The sequence below is a fragment of the Oncorhynchus mykiss genome, chromosome 29 (genome assembly GCF_057628025.1).
Source record: "Oncorhynchus mykiss isolate SJ-2025 chromosome 29, ASM5762802v1, whole genome shotgun sequence".
NCBI classification, from domain to species: Eukaryota; Metazoa; Chordata; class Actinopteri; order Salmoniformes; family Salmonidae; genus Oncorhynchus; species Oncorhynchus mykiss.
In genome coordinates this window covers 39893367-39921126 of record NC_143050.1, presented here as the reverse complement: position 1 = coordinate 39921126, position 27760 = coordinate 39893367, and the positions used below count along the sequence as shown (strand labels likewise).

Here is a 27760-nt window from a genome sequence, read left to right as displayed (position 1 = left end):
GTCCCATAGGGCGCTGCACAATTGGCCCAGCGTCGTCCGGGTTTGGCCGTCATTGTAAATAAGATTTTGTTCTTAACTGACTTGCCTAGTTAAAAAAACTAGAAAAATTAAATAAAAAACAGCAGTTTCAACAGCATTGAAACACAGCATTGATTCATTATGATTGTCTTTCACTGTCATTATTTACACAGTCAACATTGTATAGTTTTTATAAAATCATTAGGTGCAGTAATCTGATGTAAATAGTTGCAGTGATATGATTGGAAGAAACCTCACAGGAAGTAAATGGCTGATTTATATTTAGGGTTACTAGTGGGGCGGCAGGTAGCCTAGTGGTTAGAGCATTGTGCCAGTAACCGAAAGGTTGCCAAATCGAATCCCTGAGCTGACAAGGTAAACATCTGTCGTTCTGCCCCTGAACAAGGCACTTAACCAACTGTTCCTAGGCCGGCATTGTAAATAGGAATTTGTTCTTAACTGATTTGCCTAGTTAAATACAATATAATTGTATGGTTTTGGACAAGAGCCCAGATATTTCCGTATACATTTAGTGTTGCTTATGCATCTATCAGTTTTGGGCATATTGAATTCAGTTGTGATTTAAAATGATTTTTCTCTTCTCCTCATATAAAAAAAAGGGGGGGGGGGGGGGCGTCTATTTATACCGGCGGTCTAAAAACTGCGAAGCAAGATGAGATTTGTAACTTCCCCTTTTAAAATAGCGCTCACATGAATCGCTACAACAGCGCTGTAACGAACGAGGTTTGGTCGGTGGAGTCGGAAGGTGTAGCATATAAGAAAGCTACTATATTTGGAAAACAGGTTATTTAACGTTATACATTATTTGTTGAAATAGAGGATCAGGACAGGATTTTTTTGCTGTCATAGTCGATGGCGCCTCGGCAGCTGAAAACGTGTGGCCAGAATGTCATTCTGCATGATCTGAACGAAATATCGCTGCACTTCGTATTTTTCCCCAAGGACGGGTGAACGATTTGGATCGGTTTTTATTTTCTGCAAAAATAATGGCGTTCTTGTTAAATAGGATTATGAAACGATGTCCTCTGTCTTGCTGACTTGACTCATCGCCGTCGCTCTGGACTGTTTATGATTTTGTTTTTAATTTTGACAAAAGATCTTTGCCCCTCATGCAAATATCGCACGACAAATGCGCACAATACTGAATGCTATGGGGTTGAACGAGTGATGTCAGTTTATTGTGCTCAGACGGGAAATGCTGGTCTCAAGGATGTGACTCGACGGGAATACGGTTCAGTGATTTGCCATTCCAGCCCGAGCGCGTCCTAATCGCTCATGATGCACAGAGGTTTACGGAGACTCGTGCACCTTGTGCTGTTTTGCCCTCTGTCGAAGGGGCTGCAGGTGGGACCAGTTGGCTGCGTTGGCTGCATTTTTGTGCCTTAGGCCATCAGATAATCACCAATTTAAGAGCTCTCTCTGTATAATTAGGTAGGCCCAATAACATCATAAACCAGTGTGTGAATTTTATTTTGGCTGAACAAAGGTGAAAACAGGTTATTTGACTTGTGGACAATGAGGTGCTATTGAATATCAATGTGGAAAGATTTGAGTGATATAGCCTCCGTTTTGGGCTGCGGTCATGGCGCAGAAACTGAATGGTGGCTTGGCAAGTTGCATGAAAATCGAGACAAGTTACTACCCCCAGAGCATATGGCTGCACATAGGCCTACTTCACTTATGTATCAAAAGTTATTGTTCATATGTCATATTCATATGACAATCAAGCTGTTTGAGGAGTAAAAGAATGGTGCCAGGAATGGCATGGCTAGTTTCACGTTTTTAAGTACAGTGTAATGCCTTTCTTGACAGCTCTAAACTTTAACACTGTAATACTAAAAATAACAAGGTAGAACAAAAACACGAGAAATAAAAATATCAAATAAGGAACATGAGAATGTAAGTAAGCATACTATATACAGGGGCAGTCAGTTTCAGTAACCTATTTAGTGTGTGTGTGTGTGTGTGTATGGGGGGGGGGGGGGATGTGTGTAAGGTGACGAGCCATCGGGATACATGATAAACAGAGTAGCAGCAGCGTAGAGGATGATTCTATGTGAGTGCGTGTGTGTAGAGCCATTATTAATGTATGTGCATATTATGTTGGAGTGAGTGTCAGTGTGCAAAAAAAAATAGGGTAAACTCAGTCTGTGTAGCCATTTTGTTAGCTATTTAACAGTCTTATGCCTTGGGGTAGAAAATGTTAAGGAGCCTGTCGGTGGCAGACTTGATACACAGCTTGCCTTGCGGAAGCAGAGAGAACAGTCTATGGCTTGGGTGGCTGCAGATTTCTTTGCACATGAGATGGTTCAACAACAGGGAATCTGTTAAACATAATGTGTACTTTGTTAATATCCCACTCTGGCACGGCACAACAGATAACAGTAAATACAGGTGCCAATGGCTCTGTAAGTTAGAGCATGCTGCTGGCAATAAGTTGATTCCCACGTGGGCCACATACAATGCTGACACTTCTGTAAATTGCCTTGGATAAAAGCATCTGCTGAATGACCATGGTCTCTTCCTCTCTCCCATGTAGAGTCGTCTCCCGGTGTTAAAGGTGAAGTACCTGCTGCTGGCCTGGTTGGGTATCCTGGTGGCCAGCTGGGTCCTCTACATGCAGTATGCCTCCTACTCCGAGCTCTGCCGAGGACATGTCTGCCACATGGTCATTGTAAGTATGAGTGTGCTCAAGAATGGATAGCTTACTTTCTAAATGTAATCCATTACAGTTAATAGTTACCTGTCCAAAATTGGAATCAGTAATGTAACTTTTGGATTACCTTCTGTTACTTTTAGACTACTTTCCCCGAAAGAGGCGCAGGTTAGTATCTGACAGAGCAACAAAGTTATAAAATCTGATTTGAAACCTAACCCTAACCACGCTGCTAACCCTAAAGCCTAACATAACCTTACATTTTTACAATATTGCCAATGCAAGTAGTCTTACTCCCATCGGCTACGGAGAACGTGATCACAAAGTCGTCCGGAACAGCTGATGCTCTCATGCATGCGTGTGTTGCTTGCCTCAAGCTAAAATCATTTAGCTCGTCTGGTAGGCTCGTGTAACTGGGCAGCTCATGGCTATGCTTCCCTTTGTAGTCTATAATATTTAGCAAGCCCTGCCACACCCGAAGAGCATCGGAGCCGGTGTAGTACGATTCAATCATAGTCCTGTATTGATGCTTTTCATGTTTGATGGTTCATCAGAGGGCATAGCGGAATTTATTATAAGCGTCTGGGTTAGAGTCCCGCTCCTTGAAAGCGGCAGCACTACTCTTTAGTACAAATGTTGCCTGTAATCCATGGCCTCTGTTTGGGGTATGTTTTTATTTATTTATTTGTATTTATTTTTTATTTAACCAGGTAGGCCAGTTGAGAACAAGTTCTCATTTACAACTGCAACCTGGCCAAGATAAAGCGCGACACAAACAACACAGAGTTACACATAAACAAATGTACAGTCAATAACACAATAAAAAAATCTATGTACAGTGTGTGCAAATGTAGAACATTAGGTAGGTAAGGCAATAAATGAGCCATAGAGGCAAAATAATTACAATTTAGCATTAACACTGTGGTGAAAGATATGCAGATGATAATGTGCAAGTAGAGATACTGGGGTGCAAAGAAGCAAGAAGATAACTAACAATCTGGGGATGAGGTAGTTGGGTGTGCTATTTACAGATTGGCTGTGTACAGGTACAGTGATCGGTAAGCTGCTCTGACAGCTGATGCTTACAGTTAGAGAGGGAGATATAAGACTCCAGCTTCATTGGCAGCAGAGAACTGGAATGAAAGGTTGGCCAAAGAAAGTGTTGGCTTTGGGGATGACCAGTGAAATATACCTGCTGGAGTGCGTGCTACGGATCGGTGTTGCTATGGTGACCAGTGAGCTGAGATAATGCGGGGCTTTACCTAGCAACGACTTATACATGACCTGGAGCCAGTGGGTTTAGCAACAAATATGTAGCGAGGGCCAGCCAACGAGAGTGTTGGAGGCTATTTTGTAAATGACATCGCCAAAGTTAAGGATCGATAGAATACTCAGTTTTACGAGGATTGGAGATGCTTAATGTGAGTCTGGAAGGAGAGTTTACAGTCTAATCAGACACGTGGACAACTACAAATACCTACATATTCTAAGTTGGAACCGTCCAGAGTCATGTCGCTGGGTGGGTGGTTGCGGGCAGCAATTGGTTGAAGAGCATGCATTTAGATTTACTCGAATGTAAAAGCAGTTGGAGGCCACGGAAGGAGTGTTGTATGGCATTTAAGCTAATTTGGAGGTTTTGTTAAGTGTCCAAAGAAGGGCCAGAAGTATACAGAATGGTGTCATCTGCATCGAGGTGGATCAGACAATCACCAGCAGCAAGAACGACATCATTAATATATAGAGAAAAGAGTCAGCCCAAGAATTTAACCCTGTGGATCCCCCATAGAGACTGCCAGAGGTCTGGACAACAGACCCTCCAATTTGACACACTGACCTCTGCCGATAAGAATGCGGTGATTGACAGAGTCGAAAGCCTTGGCCACGTCGATGAAGACGGCTGCACAGTACTGTCTTTTATCGATGGCGGTTATGATATTGTTTAGGACCTTGAGCGTGGCTGAGGTGCACCCATGACCCGCTCGGAAACCAGAGTGAATAGCAGAGAAGGTACGGTGGGATTCGAAATGGTCGGTGATCTGTTTGTTAACTTGGCTTTCAGAGATTTTAGAAAGGCAGGGCAGGATGGTTATAGGTCTATAACAGTTTAGGTCTAGAGTGTCTCCCCCTTTGAAGAGAGGGATGACCACAGCAGCTTTCCAATCTTTGGGTATCTCAGACGATATGGAAGAGGTTGAACAGGCTAGTAATAGGGATGGCAACAATTTCGGCGGATCATTTTAGAAAGGGTCCAGATTGTCTAGCCCAGCTGATTTGTAGGGATCCAGATTTTGCAGCGCTGTCTTAACATCAGCTGTCTGGATTTGGGTGGTGGGGAGGGGGGCTTGGGCAAGTTGCTGCAGGGGGTGTTGAGCTGTTGGCCGGGTAGGGGTAGCCAGGTGGAAAACATGAGCAGCTGTAGAAAAATGCTTATTGAAATGATTGATTATCGTAGATTTATCGGTGGTGACGGTGTTTCCTAGCCTCAGTGCAGTGGGCAGCTGGGAGGAGGTGCTCTTATTCTCCATGGACTTTAGTGTCCCAGAACTTTTTGGAGTTTGTGCTACAGGATGCAAATTTCTGTTTGAAAGCTAGCCTTAGCTTTCTGAACTGACTTTGTATATTGGTTCCTGACTTCCCTGAAAACTTGCATATCGTGGTGGCTATTCGATGCTAATGCAGAACGCCACAGGATCTTTTTGTGCTGGTCAAGGGCAGTCACGTCTGGGGTGAACCAAGGGCTATATCTGTTCTTAGTTCTATATTTTTTTTTGAATGGGGAATGCTTATTTAAGATGGTGAGGAAAGCACTTTTAAGAGCAACCAGGCATCCTCTACTGACGGGATGAGGTCAATGTCCTTCCAGGACACCCGGGCCAGGTCGATTAGAAATGTCTGCTCGCTGAAGTGTTTTAGGGAGCGTTTGACAGTGATGGGGGTGGCCGTTTGACCATGGACCCATTACGGACGCAGGCAGGCAGTGATCGTTGAGATCCTGGTTGAAGACAGCAGAGGTGTATTTAGAGGTCAAGTTGGTTAGGATTACATCTAAGAGGGTGCCCATGGTTACGGATTTAGGGTTGTACCTGGTAGGTTCCTTGATAATTTGTGAGATTGGGGGCTTCTATCTTAGATTGTAGGACAGCTGGGGTGTTAAGCATGTCCCAGTTTAGGTCACCTAACAGTACGAACTCTGAAGATTGATGGTGGGTGATCAATTCACATATGCTGTCCAGGGCACAGCCGGGGGCTGAGCGGGTTCTATAACAAGCGGTAACGGTGAGAGACTTGTTTCTGGAAAGGTGGATTTTTAACAGTAGAAGCTCAAAATGTTTGGGCACAGACCGGGACAGTATGACAGAACTCTGCAGGCTATCTCTTCAGTAGATTGCAACTCCGCCCCCTTTAGCAGTTCTATCTTGTCAGAAAATGTTGTAGTTGGGGATGGAAATTTCAGGATTTTTGGTGGCCTTCCCAAGCCAGGATTCAGACACAAGGACATCAGGGTAGGCGGAGTGTGCTAAAGCAGTGAAAAAAAACAAACTTAGGGAGGAGTCTTCTGATGTTAACATGCATGAATCCAAGGCTTTTACGGTTACAGAAGTAAAAAAAAAATGAGAGCGCCTGGGAAATGGTGCTGGGGGCTGCAGGGCCTGGGTTAACCTCTACATCACTTGAGGAGGAGTAGGATAAGGGTACGGCTAAAGGCTATAAGAACTGGTCGTCTTGTGCGTTCGGAACAGAGAGTAAAATGAGACTATTTCTAGGAGTGGAAGAATAGATTCAAGGCATAATGTACAGACAAGGGTATGGTAGGATGTGACTACAGTGGAGGTAAACCTTGGCATTGAGTGACGATGAGAGGTTTTGTCTCTTGAGGCACCAGTTAAGCCAGGTGAGGTCACTGCATGTGTGGGGGGTGGGACAAAAGATTTATCTCAGGCAAATAAGACAATCACTAACCAAAACAGCAATAGACAAGGCATATTGACATTAGGAAGAGGCATGTGTAGCCGAGTGATCATAGGGTCTAGTGAGTAGCAATGGGTGAGTCAGGGAGCCGATTCGGTAGTCGCTACTACGCTAGGCGAGCTGGAGACACAGCGATTCAGACAGCTAGCGGGCCGGGGATAGCAGATCGGCCTTTGGTGACGTCGCAACGGAAGAGCCTGTTGAAACCACCTCGGACGATTACGTTGACAGGCCAGTCGTGATGGATCGTGTGGCTCCGTTTCGGCAGTGAAGGGTCCAGGCCAATTTGCAAAAGAGTTATTGTAGCCCAATAATTAGCTTGTGGACCTCTTCAGCAAGCTGGAGATAGGCCTAGCTCGAGGCTAGCTCAAGGCTAATTGGTGCTTCAGGACAAATATGTTAGCGAGGAGTAGCCACTCGGATTGCAGCTAGCTAGCTGCGATGGTCCGGTGTAGGTTCAGAGCTTGCGATAGGAATCCGGAGATGTGGTAGAGAAAAAGGAGTCCAATATACTCTGGGTTGATATCGCGCTGTGCAGACTGGGATCCCTACGGGATCGCCTTGCCATAGCAGGTTTAACTTCGGGATCGGTGTCCCTTCCACAGGACAGTTGAGCTAACGTTAATGCAATTAGCATGAGGTTGTGAGTAACAAGAACATTTCCCAGGAAATGGACATATCTGATGTTGGCAGAAATCTTAAATTCTTGTTAATCTAACTGCACTGTCCAATCTACAGTAGATATTACAATGAAATAATAAAATGCTACTGTTTGAGGAGAGTGCATCATTTTGAACATTAAATTATTAATAAATATATTAGGCACATTTGGGCAGTCCTGATGCAACATTTTGAACAGAAATGCAATGATTCATTGGATCAGTCTAAAACTTTGCACACACTGCTGCCATCTAGTGGACAACATCTAAATTGCACCTGGGCTGGAATAATACATTATGGCCTTTCTCTTGCATTTCAAAGATGATGGTACAAAAGAACGATAGTTTTTTCTTTGTATCATCTTTTACCAGATCTATTCTGTTATATTCTCCTACATTCCTTTCACATTTCCACAAGGTTCAACATGTTTCCTTTCAAATGGTACGAAGAATATGCATATCCTTGCTTCAGGCCCTGAGCTACAGGCAGTTAGATTTGGGTATGTAATTTTAGGCAAAAATTATTTTATTTTTCCAACTACAAGCAATGAGCCCAATCAGTCCTCAATGACAAATACAAATAACTACAAAAGATAAGGCTAATTAGGCATTGGTTTTGGGGTTATGCGCAGATAAAACAATTTAGCTAATCTATATTTCCAAGCCCTGCTCTTAAAGATCAAGTTGTATTAAATTAATTGGAATGACTGGAAATCTGACAGTTTAAACATTTGAATGTAAAAATATTTTCTAACGGTATTACTATCTGTAGTAGAAAGCAATGGGTTAAAGACACTGAAACGTTAGCTTTCTTACATGGCACATACTTTACATGGAACATATTGCACTTTTACTTCTCCAACACTTTGTTTTTGCATTATTTAAACCAAATTGAACGTTTCATTATTTACTTGAGGCTAAATTGATTTTATTGATGTATTATATTAAAATAAGTGTTCATTCAGTATTGTTGTAATTGTCATTATTACAAATAAATAAAAATCGGCCGATTAATCGGTATCGGCCTTTATGGTTTTCCAATAAATCGGTATCGGCGTTGAAAAATCATAATCGGTCGACCTCTACTTCTAATGCATCTTAAGCAGGTTGACAAGTCTTGTCCTTGAGAGACGGTGCAATTGAGCAATTTCCTTGTAAGGACCCAACAGCGAGTGTGTAGTCTGCCTCTACCATCAGTCCTATTAGCCAACGTACAATCATTGGATAACAAAATAGACGAACTACGATCATGAATATCCTACCAACGGGACATTAAACTGTAATATCTTATGTTTCACCAAGTCGTGGCTGAACGACGACGTGAGTAACATACAGCTGGCGGGGTTTATGCTGCATCGGAAAGACAGAACAGCGTTCTCCGGGAAGACAAGGGGTGGTGGACTGTATTTGGAAACAGCTGTTGCACGAAATCTAATTGTAAGGAAGTCTCGTGGTTTTCCTCACCTGAGGTAGACTATCTCATGATAAGCTGTAGACCACACCAGTTACCAAGATAGTTAATTTATATTTTTGTAGTTCATTTATATTTTTCGTAGCTATCTATTTACCACCACAAACCGATGCTGGCACGAACACCGCACTCAATGAGCTGTAAACGGCCATAAGCAAACAGGAAAATGCTCATCCAAAGGCTGTGCTCCTAGTGGCCGTGGACTTTAATGCAGGGAATCTTAAATCCGTTTTACCTCATTTCTACCAGCATGTTAAATGTGCATCCACCTTTACTCCCCACACAGATACACGTACAAAGCTCTCCCTCGCCAATCATTTGGCAAATCTGATCATTATTATATCCTCCTGATTCCTGCTTACAAGCAAAAAAGGAAGCAGGAAGCACCAGTGACTCAGTCAATAAAGTGGTCAGATGACGCAGATGCTAAGTTACAGGACTGTTTCGCTATCACAAACTGAAATATGTTCTAGGATTCTTCCGATGGCATTGAGGAGTACACCATATCTGTCACTGGCTTCATCAAGAAGTGCATCGATGACATCATCCCCACAGTGATTGTACATAGTGCAGAGTTCCAAGATGGCGTAGCAGTCGGACGTGTGTTTTGTCTAGCCGTCCTTTCCCTTTGTAAATATTGTTTTCCTCGTTTTTTTCTGTATATACACTGCTCCAAAAAATAAAGGGAACACTTAAATGATAAACGGTTTCCGTAATTAATACACCCCTGGTTGCCAAAACAATGATTTGGTAGGCAGCTTGAACTTCTTCAATTCAATCGTCATTTGTAAAGTACACATACATTTGTCAACAGCCATCCACAACAACCCCAGTCCATAAGGCACTATGTAGCCTAGATATCAATAATCATTTACATCAGTATTGCCCGTAGGCTACGTACCATTGCTGTTGTCCTTACTTCCAAGCAGTTATTCACTTTGGATGCCGACAGCAGTCGCAACATTGAAAGACATAGCTTGGACCTGTAGCCTACAAAAGCATATTCCTGTTATTTTCCCGCAAACCATGAATCGCATTTGGTGTGTCATCATAGTGGTCTCTGATTTGTGGTCAGACTCGCTCAGGAAGAACAAACTTAAATTTGTGCCTTTTTTCAATGTCATTGACAAAACCGAAAGATGTCAAATAATTTTTGCTCAAACATCCTTTCTGAATTTAAAAGTAAACATCACATTTTTTAAGTATATAATATTGTAATCTGATTACAATATTTTAGCTGGTAACTGATTAGTTTTCTTGTAATCCGTTACTCCCCAACACTGTCCACACACACACACCCCTTTGATTATTCACAGGTGCATCCACCCTTTATATGGCGACGGAAACTGTCAGATGGAAAGCATTAAAGAGGAAAAGGGAATCTGTATTGTATGTGTCAGTAGCTGCTGAGGTAAAGATGGTTCCTTTTATAATATTGTAGCAAATGGGGACCAGTTAAAAGTAATTAACAGAATGCCTGACGAGTAATTAACACTGGATGAGAAATCAGTGATGTAACAGAGTGACTGTGTCTGAAATGGCATCCTATTCCCTCGGGTCAAATGTTGTGCACTAAATAGGGATTAGGATGCCATTTCAGAGGTAGCCTGTATCTCTGGCTCGTCTGATAGCCCGGCCACAAGAGAAGTGTGACTCCTCTAGCTTCATTGTTCCCTCTGATAATCAGTGATGAGAAATAACCAAATATTACAGTGCCTTCAGAAAGTATTCATACCCCTTGATTTATTCCACATTTTGTTTTTACAGCCTGAATTCAAATTGGATTAAATCAACAACAAAAAATCACACATCTACACACAATACCCCACAATGACAAAGTAAAAACATGTTTAGATATGTTTAGATATGTTTGAAAATGTATTTGAAATGAAATACAGAAATATTTACATAAGTATTCACACCCCTGAGTCAATACTTTGTAGAAGCACCTTTGACAGTGATTACAGCTGTGAGTCTTTCTGGGTAAGAGCTTTTCACACCTGGATTGTGCAACATTTGCCTGTTTATTATTTTCAAAATTCTTCAAGCTCTGTCAAATTGTGTGTTGATAATTTCTAGACAACCATTTTCAGGTCGCCATAGATTTTTCAAGAAAATTGAAGTCAAAACTGTAACTAGGCCACTCGGGAACATTCACTGTCTTCTTGGTAAGCAACTCCAGTGTATTTTTGGCCTTGTGCTTTAGGTTATTGTCCTGCTGAAAGGGGAATTCATTCTGAACCAGGTTTGCCTGTGCTTAGCCTGTGTTAAAAAAAATTTATTGTGGAAAAACTCCCCAGTCTTTAACGATTACAAGTATACTCGTAGCATGATGCAGCCACCACTATGCTTGAAAATATCAAGAGTGGTACTCAGTAATGTATTGGATTTACCCCAAACATAACACTTTGTATTCAGGACAAAAAGTAAAATGCTTTGCCACATTTTTTTGTTGTATTACTTTAGTGCCTTGTTGCAAACATGATCCATGTTTTGGAATATTTTTATTCTGTACATGCTTCCTTTTCATTCTGCCAATTAGGTTAGTATTGTGGAGTACCAACAAGGTTGTTGATCCATTCTCAGTTTTCTCCTATCACAGCCATTAATTAAACTTGAACTGTTTTAAAGTCACCATGGGCCTCATCGTGAAATCCCTAAGTGGTTTCCTTCCACTCCGGCAACTGAGTTTGGAAGGACGCCTGTATTGTGGTAGTGACTGGGTGTATTGATACGCCATCCATTAATTACTTCACTATGCTCAAATGGATATTCAATGTCTGCTATTTTATTTTATTTTACCTATCTACCAATAGGTGCCCTTTTTGTATGAGGCATTGGAAAACCTCCCTGGTCTTTGTGGTTGAATCAGATAATTACAGATAATTGTATGTGTGGGGTACAGAGATGAGAGAGTTGTTCAAAAATCATGTTAAACACTTATTGCACACAGTGAGTCCATGCAACATATGTCATTTTTAAGCAAATAATGACTTATTTAGGCCATAACAAAGGGGTTGAATACTTATTGACTCAAGACATTTCAGCATTTAATTTTTCATATAAAAAAAATCTTTGGTTAACATAATTCCACCTTGTTATATGGGGTATTGTGTCGGCCAGTGACCCCCAAAAAATCACTCTGTAATACAACGAATTATGGAAAGTCAAGGGGTGTGAATTCTTTCTGAAGGCTCTCAGAAGTGGTTGGGAGTGCTTGTGTTTGTTGCTCAGCTGTCAGCGCACACATATTGAAGTAGTAAAGGATCATGAGAGAAAAAGAGACTAAGTGTGAAGATTAATGGACAGCCTGAGGGTGGTCCTGTTTTGGTTTCTCTATCTTTGTATTGTGATGAATACAGCAGCACTGTTGTGCCCAATTCTTCTTTGTGCCGCGAGAGGAAGGCCGGCTCTCTCGGGACATACAAGACATTGAAAACCGCGTCTGAGAGAAGAAACAAGGAGAGATGAGAGGAAGGGAAGGAGGATTGTTCTGCCTCAAAGCACAAAAAAGATTTCGACCCCCACCATCTCAGATTGTGCTGAGTTTGTTTCTGTAGTTAGAAACATTGACATTAGTATTCTGACTGCAACAAAATAGTGTTAGAATACAATGTAATTTGATCTCTGCGAAATAAATCTAATTGCACCCAAATTGGCCATTTTAATTTATAAGGTTAATATAATCTTCAATAAATATAGTACCTGACATCCGATTTGGAACATAATTCTTCCTATCAATGAGTAAGACATGCGGAATCCAATAAAATGCTCAAAAGCCAACCACGGACCCTCCATACCCCACTCTAATCCCACCCCAAATGATATTAGATCGAAGTTTACACAAGGGAACATTACACAAAGTAGTGTGGTGCAGTGGCAAGGAGTATTTCTTCTTCATCCTTTGTAATGTATTCCCTGTGAATATGTAGTTTTTTCACTGTTCAGAGAAATTAGCCATTGAAGTCACATGCATTATTTACCATATATTAGTGTGGAAGTACTAGGTTTTGCTCACTATATGCCGCTGTTTCTGCTTTTGCCACGTCCTTTTCCATTTTGCTGGTCTCTTGTGTTTTATTAAATGGACACCTCTACCCAACATTGAGCAGAAAACCAATAGCTTTTTCTCATGATGAAAATAAGTTGGGGTCATCCTCATTCAAGCCAGTCCTCGTGAAAGCAAATCAGTTAGTTAGACCATCCCTGGTGAACAAGCAAACCATTAGGCTACAGCAGTTGTAAGTACATTTACATTTGAATCATTAAGCAGATGCTCTTATGTAGAGCGACTTACTGGAGCAATTAGGGTTTAAGTGCCTTTCTCACCTGGGTACTATATTTGTTGAATATTATGTGAATCCTATAAATGAAAAGGGCCAGTTTGGGTGTGATCAATAAGCTTAATTTTCCAGCTATCAAATACTGTCTTGTACATAAAACATCCTCCGCGAATATGGCAAGCGGGCATTTTTTTAAATAAGGAAAAATAAGCATACGGTCTTCATAAAAGCACAATTTTCCACCAAAATGCTAGAGTGGATAATGGTACTTCCGGATGTTCAACCAATCCGGTTGCAGCAGTCTTATTGTTTACCCCTGGCTCAACCCCGTGTGCAACATCGGGAAGTAGCATTAGCCACTTTAGCATGGTGGTGGATTTCTATTTTTTTATTAAGACAGTACACATGTTTTTTTGTTCGGTGGCTTGCCAATAAAGCTAGTTAAGGAGGAAATTGACACCCTTGCAGCCTGAATGCAAGATGTTTTATGCACGAGCCTGTCACCAGGGGACACATGTATAGCTGGCTGCATACATTCCGGTTAGATGCAGATGACAAACGACGTAGAAGGAATAATAGCGCCATCGTCCGGCAGGTTGGGCTACTTGACTTGAATGATGCAATTCATATTCCACTTTCAAAAAATATAACATGACAATTTGGGAGGTGTTTCATGTTTTACATATGGGAAGTCTCAATCTGACAAACAAGTGCACGCTTCTCCCATTTTATTTTGTGTGAAATTGCGCAAACTCAAAAATAACACAGTGCTGGGATTCCATTTTGTTCTGGAGCCGGCAGATTTGCTGGCTCGGTCTGAGTTGTTATTGGAGGGTCTAATTATCCCCTACACCCTCCCTAATTTTGACTCCCCTAGCTTTGTGGACACTTGTGCATATGGCGGAGGCGAGGGCCGAGGATAAGGGGGTAATTTGGGATTCAGTGTGTGTGTGTGTAAGAGTGTTGGCAATCTTGTGCGTACTCACAGTGTAATCTGCACATTACTGCGACATTAAGGACAACTACAGTAGCTGGGCCTGCCTAAATACCCCCCCCCCCCCCCTCCAAAAAAGGAAGATAAAGGACTTTTTTTTAAAGTATTCGTTTAATTGGTTTGCTCGCAGTCCAAAGTGTGCAAAATGAAGTCATATTACCATAGCAACCACCATACAGTGGAGGAGGTCACAGCCTATGGTCTTTAGTCTTTATTTTTGTTTGGTATGATTCATGCTGTTTGGGTGGATCTCCTTTTACTGGAGCTAGCTCTTAGAACAGTGGAGTTAGCTCCAGGCTGGCAGGGTGCCTGGATGTTTCCCAAACAAGAATATCTCACACCCCACAGCTATGTTATGCTGTGGTTAGGGTTGCAAAGGGTCAGAAAGGTTCCGGTAAATTTCTGGACATTTTCCATGGGGTTTTAAGCCTGGGAATTTGGGGAATTTTTCTTAAATCATCCAAAAAGTTAGCGTATAACTGTGAACCTTTTTTTGTGAGATACACAAGGCAATTCTAGGTCTTGTGGCATATTTTGGTTAAACTATCCCCAATTCAATGGCATTGCAACCCTCTGCATGCACAGTGCATTCTTCCATCATATGTACAGCTGATTCTCAAGATCTTGCACACTAATGAGATGCTATTGAACCCACACTACTACACTGTTTGTTTTTTGTTAACTAGTAAATAGTAGCCTACAGCAAAGTGTGTTTTAAATCATTTCTAACATGTTAACAATTTCTGCAAGTTAGTTTTTGCTTCCATGTGGGTTTTAACTTGCTTGAGCCTGCTAACTGAGTGTTAGTTCACCTGTTTCCATACATGTTTCATTTTAAAACATTTCTTACAAATGAGTTTTTAATCTAACTATTTATCTGTACATGGAATTGTATTTCTTTTTTTTTCTTCTAATCTTTACAGGAAAATGTCACAGGAACTATCGGATGTGTGGAGATATTTTACTGCAGCTAATGTAGAAGGAAAAGCTGTGTACATTTGCAAATACTGTGCCAAATCATATGTGAAGAATGCAACAAAGATGAAGAATCATCTGGCCATGTGCATAAAATTCCCTCACAGCTCACAACAAGCAGTCTGATAAGTCCTTCTACCTCTATTATGAGGTGAAAATGATTAATCAGACACCTTATCGATGGCAACAGCTCATGGTCCTCCTGGAATCAGAATTTGTTTTGACTCAATGGAGGAACGTAGTCAGAAATGCTGATGAATGTCTTGCTCGAGCTGTGTATGCAACTGGTTAACCTCTGATGCTCACAGGCAATGTATATTGGAAGAGATTTCTGAATGTTCTTCACCCAGCATACACCCCTCCAACCAGACATGACATTTATCTACTCATTTGCTGGATGCAAAGTTCAACAGAGTTCAAGGTAAGGTCAAGCAAATCATAGAGAAAGCAGACTGTACTGCAATCATCTCTGATGGGTGGTCGAAATGTTCGTGGGCAAGGAATAATTAACTACATCATCTCCACCCTCAACCAGTATTCTACAAGAGCACAGACACAAGGGACAGACACACTGGTCTACATTGCAGATGAGCTGAAGGCAGTCATCAATGACCTTGAACCACAGAAGGTATTTGCACTGGTGACAGACAATGCTGTGAACATGAAGGCTGCTTGGTCTAAAGTGGAGGAGTCCTACCCTCACATCACATGCATTGAATCTGCTGCTCAAGGACATCATGGTACTGAAAACAATAGATACACTCTACAAGAGAGCCAAGGATATGGTTAGGTATGTGAAGGGTCATCAAGTTATACCAGCAATCTACCTCACCAAGCAAAGTGAGAAGAATAAGAGCACCACATTGAAGCTGCCCAGCAACACCCATTGGGGTGGTGTTGTCATCATGTTTGACAGTATCCTGGAGGGAAGGAGTCTCTCCAAGATATGGCTAGATCACAGTCTGCCGATATGGACAGCCCCATCAAGAGGATCCTCCTGATGCAATTTGGGAGAGAGTGGTTAGCAGCCTGAAACTCCTGAAACCTGTAGCCATTGCATGGATTGATGGAGACAATGCCATCCTGTCTGATGTTCAGACTCTGTTTGTAGATGAAAGAGAAGAAATCCGTACTGCCCTGCCCACTTCACTGTTGCTCCAAGCAGAGGAAACTGCAGTTCTGAAATGCATCAAAAAGCATGAAGACTTCTGCCTGAAGCCCATGTATGCCGCAGTGTACATGTTGGACCCCAAGTAAGTGGGAAAAAAATAGCTTGTTTAAAAATGTAAAAGACAAATTAAATGGAAAAGTGGTGCGTGCATATGTATTCACCCCCTTTGCTATGAAGCCCCTAAATAAGATCTGGTGCAACCAATTATCTTCAGAAGTCACAATTAATTAGATTGCACACAAGTGGACTTTAAGTGTCACATGATCTGTCACATGATCTGTGTCTATATACACTTGTTCTGAAAGGCACCAGAGTCTGCAACATCACTAAGCAAGAGCCACCACCAAGCAAATGGCACTATGAAGACCAAGGAGCTCTCCAAACAGGTCAGGGACAAAGTTGTGGAGAAGTACAGATCTGGGTTGGGTTATAAAAAAAATATATGGCACCACAACAAACCTGCCAAGAGGGCTGCCCACCAAAACTCACGGACCAGTCAAGGAGGGCATTACTCAGAGTCAACAAAGAGACCAAAGATAACCCTGAAGGATCTGCAAAGCTCCACAGTGGAGATCGGAGTATCTGTCCACAGGACCACTTTAAGCCGTACACTCCACAGAGCTGGGCTTTACAGAAGAGTGGCCAGAAAAAAAAGAAGCAAACCTGTTTGTTGTTCGCCTGTGGGAGACTCCTCAAACAAATGGAAGAATGTACTCTGGTCAGATGAGACTCGAATTGAGCTTTTTGGCCATCAAGGAAAACGCTATGTCTGGTGCAAACCCAACACTTCTCATCACCCTGAGACGATCATCCGTGAAGCATAGTGGTGGCAGCATCATGCTGTGGGGATGTTTTTCATCAGCAAGGACATGGAAACGGGTCATAATTGAAGGAATGATGGATGAAGCTAAATACAGGGAAATTCTTGAGGGAAATATGTTTGTCTTTCATAGATTTGAGACTGGGACGGAGGTTCACCTTCTAGCAGGACAATGACCCTAAGCATACTGATGAAGCAACCCTCGAGTGCTTTAAGGGGAAACATTTTAAATGTCTTGGAATGGCCTAGTCAAAGGTCAGACCTCAATCCAATTGAGCATCTGTGGTATGACTTAAAGATTGCTGTACATCAGCGGAACCCAACCAACTTGAAGTTGAGCTTTTTTTGTCTTATTTATTCTAAAAAATATGTTGCATGTTGGGTAAATCAAATGATACAACCCCCCCCCCAAAATCAATTTTAATTCCAGGGTGTAAGGCAACAAAATAGGAAAAATGCCAAGGGTGGTGGATACTTTTGCAAGCCACTGTACATGGTCACTGTGGGGACAACATCGTCAATGCACTTATTAATGAAGCCGGTAACTGATGTGAACTCCTCAATGCCATCGGATTAATCCCTGAACATATTCCAGTCCTGTAGCTCAGCGTCCACTTCATTGGACCACTTCCGTATTGAGCGCGTCACTGGAGGATAGAGTTATGGCCCTCTGTATGGGTCTCTGTCTGTGGAGTAAAGGTGATCTACAGTTTTTATCCCTTTTTAGTTGCACAGGTGACATGCTGGTAAAATGAGGTAAAACAGATTTCAGTTTCCCTTCATTAAAATCACCGGGCGCTAGGCGCGCCGCCTCTGGATGAGCATTTTCTTGTTTGCTTATGGCCCTATACAGCTCATTGAGTGTGGTCTTAGTGTCAGCATCGGTTTGTGGTGGTAAATGGACAGCTGCAAAAAATACAGATAAACAGCCTTGGTAAATAGTAAATAGACATGGTATCAAGAACAAGAAGAAATTAGCTGAAACGAGCCACTTACGATTCCCCCAGTTGTCATTCTTGCTAGCAATCAGGCCATTCAGAATCACAAAAGCACACTGGCTTCTGCCCCATGGAAGCACAGCTAACCCATCCATAACTCACTAGAACAGAGAATCTCACGGGGTGAAAATAAAAAAATCCTAACTTTACATCCATGTGGGAATCTTGAAATTCCCAATTGACATCTACAGTATACATGATTTGCATGCGGTTGGGATTTGGGCCATAGTACATATGAGCACGAGATTGTAGGATCCTTGGGTCCTCTTCCTGATGATAAATGTATTTCTGGTTTCATGTCTGTCTGTGACAGTGTGACCACTACAGAAGCGGCATTGTCTCAGGGTCGTCCTGCAAGGCCCTATGTGAGGAAAGGACTCTGACCCTGCAGCGATGTATGTCCACCTCCTCCACACACCAGGTAGGTAACACACACACATCAGGTAATATGCACACACAGCCCTACCAGCTGCCAACCACACCTCACAAGGTACAACCACCTTACACCGGCTAATCTTGCTCGCCAGACTTGACAGCTGATGTAAAGGTAGCTGGAGTATATTTCAGTAAACATACACATGCACGCATACCACTTGACAAAACCACACACACTACCTACTCTACCTAATGACTGTCTATCTGGGGCGGCAGGTAGCCTAGTGGTTAGCGCATTGGACTTGTAACCGATCGAATCCCCAAGCTGACAGGGTAAAAATCTCGTTCTGCCCCTGAACAAGGCAGTTAACCCCTAGGCTGTAATTGAAAATAAGAATTTGTTCATTAACTGACTTGCCTGGTTAAATAAAGATTACATTTAAAAATGAAGAAAAAAATCTGTGTTTGTAGGTGTACAGTGGTGTGTGGAAGGAGAGGCCTGTGGTCATTAAGTGTGGTCTGGAGGAGCCTCTGAAGGGAGACGGTGCTCCTGACTCTGTACTGAGACAGGAAATGACCCTGTTTGACAAGCCCACCCGCGGGACTTCCATGGACGAGTTCAGAGAGATGCTGCACAGCTTTCTGAAGGTCTGGCTGCTCATTTCCCTTCATTTCCCTTCATCTCAGTCCTCACAGTTTGATTAGATATAACTTTCCACAACAGAACTGGTGTTTTTTGGTCAGGCAGTACAGGAAGTATTACAGACAGGCACATTTCAATACAATACTATCACACAAAATAATGCTACTTGTAGTATTATGAGTCATTTTACAGATTTTAAAAATGTACTGTAACTTACGCATTGCTATAATAGAAAAGTGAGGTGAGGACCATAATTGGAAATTAGTTTGACCTTGTGGCGGAGGGAAATTAGGGCATGTTGATACAGTATATTGAGTCGGAAACTAACATAACATGGTAACTGATAATCACTGTGACGCTGAGTCTCTCTGAGGGACGGTTCCTCTGTAGACAGGCTTCATGTAGCTGGTGCTGGAAATGAACAAAGGCAAGGCAGAGTGACCTTGTTACTAGTGTGTGTGCTGTCAGAATACTGCTGGCTCCCCAGAGAGAGAGATGGGAAAAGAAAGATGGAGGAGGGGTTAGTGTGCGATGGAAGGAGGCAGTAGACGTAGAGGGAGAATCTCAATTGCATACTCGTGTCCTCTCTTCTCACCTCATTCTCAAACCCCATTGGAGGAGAATGTCAGAGGATAGGGACCTCTGGCTTTCTCGTCCAATGGGTTTTGAGAAGGAGGCGAGGAAAGAGGACACGAGGAGTATGCAATTGATATTCTCCCATGGAGTGTGCGTGATGGAAGGAGGTGGTAGGGGGACGTGAGAGAGCAAGAAGCTAGGGGTTAAAGTCCTGTGTCAAATATAGCACAAGACAAGGTGCTGAAATAGCAGTCATTTTCAGCACAATGGCTCCACCCAACTGTAGTGAGATCGAATCATATTTGTGTCACCCCCTGCCAATTATCTAATGGAAGTCACATGAAAGAAATCCAGCACATTTCAATCATGCCACAGTCTTGTTTTTATTATAGTGTGTATGACTTAATGAACTAAAAAGTGACATGTTTAGTTTCTCTCTTTACATAGCATTATATACAATGAGTGTATAAACATTAGGAACACCTGCTCTTTCTATGACAGACTGGCCAGGTGAAAGCTCTGATCCCTTTATTGATGTCACTTGTTTAATCCACTTCAGTCAGTGTAGATGAAGGGGAGGAGACAGGCTCAATGATTTTTAAGCCTTGAGACAGTTGAGACAAGGATTGTATATGTGTCATTCAGAGAGTGAATGGGAAAGACAAAATATTTAAGTGCCTTAGAACGGGGTATGGTAGTAGGTGCCAGGCTACCGTTTTGTGTTAAGAACTGCAATGCTGCCGGGTTTTTCACACTAAAAAGTTTCCCGTGTGTATCAAGAATGGTTCACCACCCAAAAGATATCCAGCCAACTTGACACAACTGTGGGAAGCATTGGAGTCAACATGGGCCAGCATCCTTGTGGAACGCTTTCGACACCTTGTCGAGTCCATGCCCCGATGAATTGAGGCTGTTCTGAGGGCAAAACGGGGTACAACTCAATATTAGGAAGGTGTTTGTAATTTTTGTACATTCAGTGTATATTTAAACTTGTTTTCTAGTCTTAACTGGCTGATACTTACCCCGCTTGCGTAGTTGACGGAAAGTATAACATTAGCTATGCAAGGTTTGAAATTTTACTGTCACCTGTAAACATTTACTCACTTCATATTTTCTTCTCTCCATCCTCCCTGCAGTCTAACCTAGGGGAGCAGCCCTCTCTCACCACCTTGGTAGGGCGTGTCATCACCCTGGCTGACGTCAACAAGGACGGCAAGGTGTCCCTGGCCGAGGCCAAGTCTGTGTGGGCTCTCCTCCAGATTAACGAGTTCTTGCTGATGGTGGCTCTGCAGGAGAAGGAGCATACCCCTAAACTGTTGGGCTTCTGCGGGGACCTGTATGTTACTGAGCGCGTGAGCCACAGGTGAGGACCACTTTGGAATCAGAATGCTTTATTACAATGCAACAAATATTGTTCCGGTTTTCTCTTGGCTTTGTGACCAACAAGTCAGTCCAATGTTATGTTTTAATTTATGCTTTCAAGTGATATCCTCTGGGATCAAGTGCATGTCTTGTTTATGTAGACCCATTTCCCGGCCGCATCATCAAAAAATTGCACTCGCCGTTTCGAATCAGAAAGGGTTTAGTTTACATTCATGGGAGTGGATACAGAATCCTCTGACTTCAAATGCAGCTCGCGCAAGTTAACAAACACGTAATCAGACGGTCATCTGATGGTTATTGTCTACATACATCACCGATGTCATCGGAGGATGGATTACTGAGCAAATTAGCAAGGTGCAATATCACAAATAGAGCTAGATAAAGCCTGAAGAATAATATACCCGTTGAACATAGCCATCAGACTTGCGTGTTTTCATGGTCATCACTAACTCACTGCTAAGTTTATCAAGGTCCCGACATCAGTTAGCTACCTTGCTAGAGCTTTGGTGTAAGGATGTGCATGCATCCCTCCAACTTGACATTTGCTTGTAAACGAAAAACAAATGATAGTCCCACTAAGTGCAAACCAGATGGGATGCCGCATCGCTGCAGAATGCTGTGGTAGCCATGCTGGTTAAGTGTGCTTTGAATTCTAAATAAGTGTCACCAGCAAAGCACCCCCACAACATCACACCACCTCCCCAATGCTTCACGGTGGGAACCACACAAATAAAATCAGATGTTATTGTTCACATACACATGGTTAGCAGATGTTATTGTTCACATACACATGGTTAGCAGATGTTATTGGTCACATACACATGGTTAGCAGATGTTATTGGTCACATACACATGGTTAGCAGATGTTATTGTTCACATACACATGGTTAGCAGATGTTATTGGTCACATACACATGGATAGCAGATGTTATTGGTCACATACACATGGTTAGCAGATGTTATTGGTCACATACACATGGTTAGCAGATGTTATTGGTCACATACACATGGTTAGCAGATGTTATTGCTCACATACACATGGTTAGCAGATGTTATTGTTCACATACACATGGTTAGCAGATGTTATTGTTCACATACACATGGTTAGCAGATGTTATTGCGAGTGTAGCAGAGATCATCCGTTCACCAACTCTGCGTCTCACAGAGACACGGCGGTTGGAACCAAAAATCTCAAATTTGGACTCATCAGACCAAAGGACAGATTTCCACCTGTCTAATGTCCATTGCTTGTGTTTCTTGGCCCAAGCAAGTCTCTTCTTATTATTGGTGTCCTTTAGTAGTGGTTTCTTTGCAGAAATTTGACCGTGAAGGCCTGATTTCACGCAGTCTCCCCTGAAGAGTTGATGTTGATGTGTCTTTTACTTGAACTCTATGAAGCATTTGGGCTGCAATCTGAGGTGCAGTTAATTGCTGATTTCTGAGGCTGGTAACTCTAATGAACTTATCCTCAGCAGCAGAGGTAACACTGGGTCTTCCTTTCCTGTAGCGGTCCTCATGAGAGCCACTTTCATCATAGCGCTTGATGGTTTTTGCAACTGCACTTGAGGAAACCTTCAAAGTTCTTGAAATGTTCCGTATTGACTGACCTTCATGTCTTAAAGTAATGGACTGTTGTTTATCTTTGCTTATTTGAGCTGTTCTTGCCATAATATGGACTTGGTATTTTACCAAATAGGGCTATCTTCTGTATACCACCCGGTAGGTAGCCTAGTAGTTTGAGCGTTGGGCCAGCAACCGAAAGGTTGTTGGATCGAATCCCGAGCTGACAAGGTAAAAATCCGTTGTGCCCCTGAACAAGGCAGTTAACCCCCTGTTCCTAGGCTGTCATTGTAAATATGTTATCTTATTTCAAGTGCATTTCAGGTGACTACCTCATGAAACTGTTTGAGATAATTCGAAAAGTGTGCAAGGCCGTCAGTCCAAGGGTGGCTACTTTGAAGTTTCTCAAATATAAAATATATTTTGATTTAACACTTATTTGGGGGGGTTACCACATGATTCCATATGTGTTATTTCATAGTTTTGATGTCTTCAGTATTCTACAATTATGAAAATGGTAAAAATAAAGAAAAACCCTTGAATGAGTTGGTGTGTCCAAACTTTTGACTGGTAGTGTGTCTGTGTGTGTGTGTGTGTGTGTGTGTCAATAATTTTTTTTTTTTACCCAAAATAACATTCAATTCACAGCTCCCTCTACAGGCTGGAGGTCCCCAGCTACCTGCAAGCGTTAGTCCCGGAGGCCCTAAGCTCCAGCATGAACCAGTGGCTGGCCCCGGCGTGGCCCCGGAGGGCCCGCATCACCATCGGCCTGCTGGAGTTCATAGAAGAGGTAAAGATAAGATACTGACCGTGTCTGAATGCCCATATACTGTATTACATACCATGTACTCAACGTTGCATACTATTTAGCACGTACCATTTAGTAAAAGGTATGCCACGGCTGAATAAAGAGCATGATCATTACACAGGTGCACCTTGTGCTAGGGACAATTAAAAGGCCACTCTAAAATGTGAAGTTGTGTCACAACACAATGCCATAAATGTCTCAAGTTTTGAAGGAGTGTGCACTTGGCATGCTGACTGCAGGAATGTCCACCAGAGCTGTTGCTAGAGAATTGATTGTTCATTTCTCTACCATAATCCGCCTCCGTCGTTTTAGAAAATGTGGCAGTACGTCCAACCAGCCTCACAACCGCAGACAACGTGTATGGTGTCATGTGGGCGAGCGATTTGCTGATGTGAACATTATGAACAGAGTGACCCTTGGTAACGGTGGGGTTACAGTATGGGCAGGCATAAGTTACGGACATCTAACACAATTGCATTTTATCAATGGCAATTTGAATGCACAGAGATAAAGTGACGAGCCCTATTGTCGTGCCATTCATCCGCTGCCATCATGTTTCAGCCTGATAAAATCATGGCCCCATGTCGCATAGAAAATGGCAGTTCTTCCATGGCCTGCATACTCACCAGACATGTCACTCATTGAGCACGTTTGGGATGCTCTGGATCGACGTGTACGACAGCGTGTTCCAGTTCCTGACAATATCCAGCAACTTCGCACAGCCATTGGAGTGGAGTGGGACAACATTCCACAGGCCTCAAACAACAGCCTGATGAACTCAATGCTAAGGAGATGTCGCGCTGCATGAGGCAAATGGCGGTCACACCAGATACTGACTGGTTTTCTGATCCGCGCCCCTACTTTTTTTTGTTTTTAAGATATCTGTGATCAATGGCCCGTTGTGTCAAGTCACTCTGGTTCACACTGACCGTGTGCAATGCCATAAGAATCATATTAAGCTTTAGCCCCCATCCAAACTCTGACCATTTTACTCGCCCTAGCAGAGCTGGTTAGGCTATTTTCATGTCATCCAAAGCGTTGGTGACTAACTGTGCTCCTGGCAACAATTGAATTACGCTTTTTTTTGCCAACATTTACTGACACCAGCGATAGTCTTCGTAAATTCATCATTTTTTCTGCGCTCTGGCACACTGACGAGAGTGCTCTGAAATAGTTGTTGCAGTGACATTTTATTGAAATTGATACTTGCATGGAGTCTTTTGTTTTACTACCCGATACATTTCATAAAAAGACTCTTTAAGACATGATTACCTACACATACTGACCAGCTCAAAAAGAAGTGTGCTATAATGGCAGACCAATCCAAACTCCTCTCTCAGCATGTCCAGCCCACTCATTATCTCAGCCAATCATGGTTAGCGGGAAGGTTGCTCACTTTTTCTGTGGCTTAATTTGACAATTGTATTTACAGATGGCATACAAGTGACCCTCTACTTTCCTGAAACGGGTCACATATCTGTAATCCCAGTCATGTGAAATCCATAGATTAGGGCCTAATGAACTTATTTAAATTGACATTTCCTTATATGACTAAGTAAGTAAAGTCTTTGAAATTGTTGCATGCTGCGTTTTTATATTTTTGTTCAGTATAAGTAGCCTACAAAGCAAAAACAATCCATATGTTCAAATCAAAAGGCCTGATTAACATGACATCAATAAGGAAGCCACATCCTGAGTGCCCAGTGCCAACACATTCAGAAATCAAAAGATGGTTTAGTGTTTAGTTTAAAAGCTATGACAAAGGCCAAGAAACACTTAAATGAGAGGACAGAATCCACTATGGATGAAACATTTTTAAAGACTTTTCAAAGATGTTGCCTAGGATGCAATACTCATGATGATTTTTTAAAGCAGAACAAAAACGACTTCACTTACATTTGAACACCACCGTAGAAGCTTCCCAATTAAGTAGCCTAGTTTTGTTGTTTGGCTACTTGAAGAGAATCAGCGCCAATAATTCACAGTCCACCTCTTCCAATGCATCATAAACTCAGCAAAAAAGAGCCGTTCTCTCACTGTCAACTGCGTTTATTTTCAGCAAACTTAACATGTGTAAATATTTGTAGGAACATAAGATTGAACAACTGAGACAAACTGAACAAGTTCCACAGACATGTGACTAACAGAAATTGAATAATGTGTCCCTGAACAAGGGGGGGTAACAGTCAATGCAACTGGTGGCCACACCAGATACTAAGTACTGCAGTGCTCCTCCTCATGGACTGCACCAGATTTGCCAGTTCTTGATGTGAGATGTTACCCCACTCTTCCACCAAGGCACCTGCAAGTTCCCGGACATTTCTGGGAGGAATGGCCCTAGCCCTCACCCTCCGATCCAACAGGTCCCAGACATGCTCAATGGGATTGAGATCTGGGCTCATCGGTGGCCATGGCAGAACACTGACATTCCGGTCTTGCAGGGAATCACGCACAGAACGAGCGGTATGGCTGGTGGCATTGTCATGCCGGAGGGTCATGTCAGGATGAGCCTGCAGGAAGGGTACCACATGAGGGAGGAGGATGTCTTCCCTGTAACGCACAGCGTTGAGATTGCATGCAATGACAACAAGCTCAGTACGATGATGCTGTGACACACCACCCCAGACAGTCAGTAGAAAGGCCTCTTTAGTGTCCTAAATTGTCATAACTGTGACCTTATTTGCCTACCTTCCATAAGCTGTTAATGTCTTAACGACTTTTCCACAGGTGCATGTTCATTGTTTATGGTTCATCGAACAAGCAAGGGAAGTGTTTAAACCCTTTCCAATGAAGATCTGTGAAGTTATTTGGATTTTTACAAATTATCTTTGAAAGACAGGGTCCTGAATGAGACGTTTCTTGTTTTGCTGAGTTTATTTTACCAGATGAAGAGCCGAAATGAGTATACATCCGGGCATTTAAACCATACTCCATTTTCAAAAATTCACATACTATGAAGCTTTCTATTTTCGCATACTGGTATTGCGCAATTGCGTTGTTTCCCGTTATTCGATGATTTCAGTAGCGCATCCCCATATCTTATTGATCAACCGTTGTCATAGCCGAAATCAGTATGACATCTGGCATTTTAAAGTATACTCGATTTTCACATACTCAAACGGTCTACTATTTAGAATAGGTATTCGGATGCGACCACTCTATTATCCCCATGACATTTTGTTTTGCAGCTGTGTGCATGCATAAAACATAGACAAAGGACAGACAATTACAGGGACCAAATACAATCATTGGGATTAGAAAAAGGTCAGTTAATGTGTGATTCATAGTTAACTAATTATATACATTATCAACAGGTGTTCCACGGGGCATATGGCAGCTTCCTGATGTGTGATGCCAGCCCGCGCCATGTGGGCTACAACTTCAAGTACGACTGCAAGATGGCCGACCTGCGCAGTGTGGCGTCTGAGACGGCAGTCCGGGAGTTCCTGCGGGGGCGTCACTGCGAGACCAACGCTGACTGCACCTTCGGGAGTGACTGCACGGCCACCTGCGATCGGTTGGTGAAGCAGTGTAACACGGAAGTGGTCCAGCCCAACCTGGCCAAGGTGTGTGTGCTGCTACAAGACTACCTGCTGTTCGGGGCGCCCCAGGACCTCCGTACAGACCTGGAGAAGCAGCTCAGCACCTGTGTGACGCTCAGCAGCCTGGCCAGCCAGATGGAGGTGCACCACTCACTGGTCCTCAACAACCTCAAGACCCTGCTGTGGAAGACCATCTCCAACACACAGTACTCCTGAGGACCACAGAGATACTAGGATCCTGGCTCAGACCTGGGTCATATTCATTAGAGAACTTGACTTGGGTAGACCTAACATTAATTTGTGGATGTCCATCTATTTCATGTTACAAATTTCAATTTGAGTCCAATGTTAGCTAGGTGGCAGTTATGCTAAGTAGTTGGACATTAGCATTATACGCACAGCCAGCCACCTTGTTTTTGCCTGGCATGTCCTGGATTTGTTTACTGTTACATCTAGTCAGGTACGCTGTGCTCCTGAGTGGCGCAGCATCTGTGCTGGAGGGGAGGGTCACTAGGCAACCTGGTTGGAGTCCCATAGGACAGTGCACAATTGGCCCGTGTCAGCTGTCATTGTACATAAGTCAAATTCTTAATGTTGATAGTGTGCTCTGATGAATACAACCCTCAAGTTCCCCCAATAGAACTTCAACCAGGGCAAAACTACAGGACCTGACGATAAGGGAAGCATGTCCATACTCTAGAGGTACTTGTACTTAGAGCCATGCTGAAAACTTAAATTGGAAGGTTGATGTATGCTCTGGGCCTTGCGATGGTAATTTTAAACTACTCTACTTTTAAGAGAAGTCGTACTGAATAAACCTGATGTAACTGTATGGTGA

General features: G+C 42.7%; 1 protein-coding gene across 4 annotated transcripts; it reads left to right on the top strand.

The window, feature by feature from the left end:
- The first annotated feature begins 283 nt into the window (after nucleotides 1-283).
- On the top strand, nucleotides 284-27754 carry LOC110509587 (divergent protein kinase domain 1B). 4 transcript variants are annotated; one of them, XM_021590567.3, is made up of 7 exons: nucleotides 284-393; nucleotides 2579-2713; nucleotides 18349-18456; nucleotides 18882-19058; nucleotides 20766-20992; nucleotides 23221-23362; nucleotides 26695-27754. In XM_021590567.3, the coding sequence occupies exons 2-7, from the start codon at nucleotides 2657-2659 to the stop codon at nucleotides 27136-27138; spliced, it is 1155 nt and encodes a 384-aa protein (XP_021446242.1). In that variant the 5' UTR covers nucleotides 284-393; nucleotides 2579-2656; the 3' UTR covers nucleotides 27139-27754. The 4 variants fall into 4 exon arrangements, with proteins under 4 accessions (XP_021446242.1, XP_021446240.1, XP_021446244.1 ...); XM_021590565.3 differs by lacking the exon at nucleotides 284-393 and adding an exon at nucleotides 638-1383; XM_021590569.3 differs by lacking the exon at nucleotides 284-393 and adding an exon at nucleotides 664-1938.
- Nucleotides 27755-27760: the final 6 nt, after the last annotated feature.

What these genes read in the sequence shown, in the direction of transcription:
- LOC110509587 (XM_021590564.3), top strand. Translation starts at nt 730, where the DNA reads ATGAATCGCTACAACAGCGCTGTAACGAACGAGGTTTGGTCGGTGGAG. An exon ending in CTACTATATTTGGAAAACAG is followed by an intron (nt 823 to 2,578) that starts GTTATTTAACGT and finishes TCTCCCATGTAG; the next exon opens with AGTCGTCTCCCGGTGTTAAA. An exon ending in TGCTGCACAGCTTTCTGAAG is followed by an intron (nt 19,059 to 20,765) that starts GTCTGGCTGCTC and finishes TCCTCCCTGCAG; the next exon opens with TCTAACCTAGGGGAGCAGCC.